This window comes from Pelophylax lessonae, assembly GCF_965119305.1.
Source record: "Pelophylax lessonae genome assembly, chromosome: 3".
Classification (NCBI taxonomy): domain Eukaryota; kingdom Metazoa; phylum Chordata; class Amphibia; order Anura; family Ranidae; genus Pelophylax; species Pelophylax lessonae.
In genome coordinates, this window is record NC_138770.1 from 144,649,715 (window position 1) to 144,655,944 (window position 6,230).

The 6,230-nt window shown below is 40.0% G+C and overlaps 1 protein-coding gene across 1 annotated transcript in view; it reads left to right on the plus strand.

Annotated features, from left to right (window-relative positions):
* LOC309550411 (ornithine decarboxylase 1-like) overlaps window positions 1-4,682 on the plus strand; it is a gene marked incomplete at both ends in the record, with an annotated part of 92,030 nt that extends 87,348 nt beyond the window's left edge. The window contains 5 exons of the mRNA XM_082250795.1: window positions 1,825-1,990; window positions 3,227-3,389; window positions 3,904-4,016; window positions 4,262-4,476; window positions 4,559-4,682. Coding sequence (XP_082106921.1) covers window positions 1,825-1,990; window positions 3,227-3,389; window positions 3,904-4,016; window positions 4,262-4,476; window positions 4,559-4,682 — 781 coding nt within the window. The remainder of the gene's footprint in view (window positions 1-1,824; window positions 1,991-3,226; window positions 3,390-3,903; window positions 4,017-4,261; window positions 4,477-4,558) is intronic.
* Between the last annotated feature and the right edge of the window lie 1,548 nt (window positions 4,683-6,230).

Genomic DNA, 6,230 nt, shown 5'->3' on the forward strand with positions numbered 1-6,230 from the left:
AACTGATTGGCAGTCTACCAGGTGTATTTCTGTGTATTTCTTTTGTGGTCAGAGCGCTTTCCTGGTCATTACTTTCTACACTGATGGTCAAGGGCGTTGGTTGTCCATGCTTTCCATGCTTTAAGTAGCTATTTGGACATATCAGGACTTGCAGTGGTAAATATGGTCTAGGCATCGTGGAATTCTACTATACAGTTTTATGCTCCAGTCTCTATAGTCTTTACAGTAGTTCACTCCGATTTTAGGTATGGGTGATCTTGGCTAATTTCAGACCCAACCAGGGAGAGAAAGCATGCTTGCATTGCCTTATTGGCTGCTCATTGGATGGTGCCTGAGTGGTCCTGGGGCCAATGACACTTAGCAACCCAAGTGGCATCATAGCAATGTTTTTTGTGACCATTTTTGTAGGGTGGCATTCTGATCACCGCTGTAGGGGGCTTTTGGTCCCTATTGTCTCCAGTGCGTAAAACATTATTCCAATGGGCCACAGAGTAATCAATTTCAGTATGATTCCTAAAACTGATTTAATTAGGGGTTCCCTCCTACTCTTCATAGGCATAGGTAGAACCTCAGTGGAGTCAGTGTTCCTTTCCCAAATCTTTGACATCAGTATGGACAGAGGAAGGGGTTTGCCTCAATAGCTCCACAGAGCTGGCAGTTAGATCAGACTAGCATCTCTTACATCTATCAATCTCAACCAGGTACCACCCAAGGGATTTGCAGCCCATTCTACCAGGGCCTGACCATCTTTATATGTGGAGAAAGTGGGAGTTACGCCAGACAAGATCTGCCAGGCTGTAGACCCCACCCCCCCACCTTTCCGTAGTGTTACTCGCTAAATCCTCAGATGCTGCCCTGAAGGACGACTTGAGAAAAACAGTTGGTACCTAGTAACTTTTTCTAGAAAGTCTTCCAGGGCAACACCCATACCCATCCCCATCCCCATTTTTGTAGGTGGTAAGCTTTTTATGGAGGATTAGTGTAGATTTGCCTGTTGCTCCTCTGATACTTGTATGTGACCACCTTTAAAAATGGTGGATGATGGGTCTCCTCCCACCTAAAACAGGAAACGCATCACAGATGCTGCCTAAACTCTACATTTATAAAGCCAAAAAAAATACAATCTGTGCTACAGCAGATTCTATACACGGTACAGATGCGCCACTTTACAAGCACACCAAGGGGACCCCCCCAGGCACTATATTTAAAATTTTTCAATTTTTTTTATTATTTATTTATAATTATATATATATATATATATATATATATATATATATATATATATATATATATATATATATATATATATATATATATATATATATATATATATATAATATGTGTGTATATGTATTTTTTTTTTTTTTTTTTTTTAGCATCAATAAATCACTGCTCATTTTTTTTTTTTTTTACAAACCTTTTTGTTTTCATTGATATGTCCCCCCTGCCCCCAGGGCAGTACCACCATATATCCATTTTGTATGCCCAATAACTTGCATCTAAGCCCTAAAAATGGGAACTTTATTTTTTTCCTGTTCAGGTCCCATAGACTTCAATGGGTTTCATTATTCCGCTCCAAATTTTTGCGCACAGGGGGTAGTTTGGCCCATCTCTAATAAGGGCTGATTATTATTTGAGGACACTTGGAGAAGTAACAAATGTATTCATCATGATAGTTGAAAGCTCCATAATTCCCTACATCATGTCTGGATCAACACAATCGGAATAGCTTTTATTTTCTAAACATTAGGCGTTTAAAAATCCTTGTTTAAGATGTACAGATGAGTCTGGAGTATCACATTGTCTTCTATCCCTTTTCTTTAGCTTTCATGTTGGCAGTGGCTGCAGAGACCCACAAACCTTTGTACAAGCTATATCCGATGCTCGCTACGTCTTTGATATGGGAGCTGCACTAGGCTTCAACATGCATTTACTTGACATTGGCGGTGGCTTCCCTGGATCTGAGAATTCCAGGCTGAAATTTGAAGAGGTAAAAATGTTCTTTATTGTGATTCTTAATCTAGCCGTAGACTTCAATTCGGCCAGTTCAGCAAGAACCGCCCAAATTTTGATCTACGTATGGGCAGGCTGGTTGTACTGAGGGTGATCGCTTGATTGACTTCAGTACAACTAGCCTGTTGGAATATTTTGGTCAATCATGGAGTGCTGGGAAACTTCCCACTGTCAGAATACAAAAGCTCCAAGGGATGGATTCCTCAACACTAACCGTGTTGATGGAGGAATTTTAAGCATTTCTTTCCTGCAACCTGTTGCAGGAAAGAAAATTGCTTAATATATGGCCTGCTTTAGGGGTAAAAGCCATGTAGCTGCCATTGGCTCTAATAATCTCTAAGTATATATTTAGAATTTTTAGAAACTTCTAACAGATGGCTGGGTTTGTAAAGTAATGAAAGTTTACATACATGTGGATCATCCACTCTTTGTGCCAAACATGTTGTAATTCCGCAGTCTGTGATTATCTTGCGTCATAAATCCAATAGGGAGAACTGTATACTCCTTCCTCTGAATCCTTCGGAACTAGCATTATAGCAACACTTCTGTGTGCAGGAATTAAACGAAAAACTTGAGTACATAGAGCACAAAGTGTGATTTAGTTGGATACACAAATTGATAAAGCCACAGGATTCTATGTTTTTATGGTTGTGACTTAGAATTAAGGCTATAAATTCAGTGTAACTGGAAACCTAATGCACATACTCTCCAATATTGGGAAAGGAAGTAAGCTGGAGTGAGCAGTCTGTTTTTGTGCCATTGGGTACATTGTTTCCGACCTCCCTGTCTAGTTTAGGTTTCGAATGAACAGTATTTTGCCTTGGTGAAACTTAAAGTCGCAACCAATGAAAAGATGGCATATCCTGATTTGAGCCATTTATGTATGCAAAATAGATGCTCTTTTGATCTGGATGGCAATACCTTATGCCTATTTTTTCAGCCTTCCTAGAGTGCTGCTCCTCATACCAGTAAGATGAGGGAATCCTCTTTAGCAGTGTGTCTAATTTCAATGGATGTAGCAAATCCTTGAGCAAACTAGATTGCTTTTAGAAAGGGTGAATTAAATGGAATTCTGCATTTTGCCTGTAGTTCTTTGTTGAAGAAAATGTTCCATATCAGTTGTGAGTACATTTTATAATTCGCCTAAAGCAATCTTATGTACATCTTGCCTAATTGTGCAAAAGCAATGCTCATTTTCTTTAATTCTGTTTAGATGACATCTGTGATAAATCCAGCCTTGGATAAATATTTCCCTGCTAAATCAGGTGTGCAAGTTATTGCTGAGCCTGGGAGATACTATGTGGCATCAGCATGCACACTGGCTATTAATATTATCGCTAAGAAAATCGTGCTAACTGAACAGATGGGCTCTAATGGTATGTTGTGCACATGGATAAAACTTGCTTGTGTTTCTGATCTTGCTTAAGCCTTATGCCTCGTACACACGGTCAGATAATCGTACGAAAAAACTCGCTTTCGACCTGGTTGCACGATAATCTGATCGTTAGTACACAGCTTTCGACAGCCGATCACAACAGTTCGTCCAACAAAATTCGAAGGGACAAACAGGAAAACTTCTGTCGTACGATAGCCCCGCGAACGACAATCGTGTAATTAGTACACTATGCGTCCGCTAAAAATCGTTCGACAAACACCGCGCATGATCGGAAATAGCGAAATAACTATAAGCTTCCAAGACGTGGCTACGCATTCTGGTTGCTTTCACACAATCGTACGGCAGAAATCATATGGTTAGTACACATGGTTGCATTCGACATTTTGTAGCATGCTACTTTACTCGAACGATATGTCGTACGATTATCTGACCGTGTGTACGAGGCATTACCTGCCGTTTCGATGCACTTGTTAACTGATTAATTTCTTTCATAGATGAAGACTATTCTTCCAAAAAAATGCTCATGTATTATGTAAACGATGGAATCCATGGCTCCTTCAGCTTGATCACGAGGTATAGAATGGATATGGGCATAGTCAATAAAAAGGTATGCTTAAAGGAAGCTCAGAACAGACCAATTGCTTAAAAGGGGATTGTGTGGTTTTTTTTTTTTTCCTTTTTTTCCGTATGGTCACGGGTTTATGAGCACTAGCAGTTGGTCAGGATTTTGTGCACCATAGAATTTGTAGTATAAACCCCTACTGATTGTCTTTACCATAAATTAGGCAAAGTACGGGTTCTTTCCCTGCATGTGTTTGGGATTTTAAGGTTGCATTTTATTTTTTATTGCAGAAATTAAAACCAGGTGAGAGTCTCTACTCTAGCAGCATTTGGGGACCAACTTGTGATGGATTGGATCGCATTGTTGAGCGATGTGACCTACCAGAGCTGCAGGTGGGGGACTGGATACTGTTTGAGAACATGGGTGCCTACACTGTGACTGGATCTTCTACATTTAATGGATTTCAGCGACCAACTCTCCATTATGTCATGTCAAGAGAAAACTGGTAAGGAAAGACATGATCTAAAGAGGCTATGAGATGAACTCTGGTATGGATTGTAAATTTTTAAAAATGTCTTTCTTCCTAGGCAATTAATGCATACTATCCAAGAACACCGTTTTGTTCCTGAGGTGTCGAAGCTGAATGGTGTCCATGTTTCCTGTGCCTGGAAGAATAGAATGGAGTTGAATTCAATTACTTGTACTTTGTAGTTGTCATTGTCTAGTGCAGGGGTATTGAATTTCAAATTATACAGGATTTGTATAGCACCAAGAGTTTGGAGGAATCGGAGGACCCAGCTTATTAGCACTTACACTCTAAAAGGGAGGAATCGGGTAAATGTTCTTCCAGCAGAGGTCTGAATATCCTGCATTTTTGTGCTATGATTTGGATTGATTCTTCAGTTTTCTCCTTCCTTATTATTTTTTTGTTTTTATTGGTGTTGTATCACAGCCCCCCCAGAGAGAGTCCTTCCTTCATATATTCTCTCCCCCCCCCCCCCCCCCCATCAGTCCTCCCTTTTTATTTCTCCTTTGCCTCCTGCCTTTTAACTCAGTCCTACCCATGTATCACATTTCCTCCCCCCCCCCCCCCCCTTCACTGTCCTACCTTACACAACAGAGCAGAGGGTGAGAGGTGCTACAGGCCTGAACTGAGTCGGTAGCTGCTTAGTTTCAATTTGGCTAGCGGCTGATTGGTCATTTCTGAAAGCTCCATGTCCTAGCAACTATTTGACAGCTTGTTAACGTGAAAAGTCCCAGTGTCCATGACGATGATGGGTGCGGCAGTGGTGGTGGACAAGAGGGAGATGACACCCAGGCTGCTAAATCCTGCAGTCTGGATAGTAGGATCATTTGGTCTCGACCATGGTCTGCTATTTAGTGATGCCTGGTCTGGTGTATTTAATGTTATTTACTAGCAGTTGTATGAGATTACTATATTTTGGATTCAGTTTTGGGACCACTTTCACTTTTTAGAGAAAATGTTTAGCATTTAATGCAAAAAATGTGACTGAGAAGGGTCACACTTCTGTGTTCTATGAATACTTTTAACTCCCTTTTTACTTTTTAAGTATAACATCTGCAGCTGTTCATTAAGCATTTTTAGCTTGTGTACTGACAGAAAATATTCTGACCTGTTTTTTCACATAATAAAGTTATGTTAAAAACCATGCACTGGGTCAAGATGGTGGGTTTGCATGCCTAGGTTACAGTGTGTGGTTTGCATGCCTAGGTTACAGTGTGTGGTTTGCATGCCTAGGTTACAGTGTGTGGTTTGCAGCATGCCTAGGTTACAGTGTGTGGTTTGCAGCAAGTACTTGAATGGAGTACCATTCTTGGTTTATTGTGTTTTAACCAGTTCAGCCCCAGAAGGTTTTACCCTCTTAATAACCAGGCCATTTTTTGTGATTCGGCACTGCGTTACTATAACGGAAAATTGCGCGGTTGTGCGACGCTGTACCCAAGTACAATTGATGTCCTTTTTTCCCCACAAATAGAGCTTTCTTTTGGTGGTATTTGATCACCTGTGCGATTTTGATTTTGCGCTATAAACAAAATAAGGGTGACAATTTTTGAAAAAACGCCACATTTTTTACTTTCTGCTATAAAACATTCGCATTTTTAAATTTTTTATTTTTTTTATCAGTTCAGGCCAATTTGTATTCTGCTATATATTTTTGGTAAAAAAAAATCTAAAAAGCATATTTTAATTGGTTTGCGCAAAAGTTATAGCGTTTACAAACTACGGGATAGATTTGT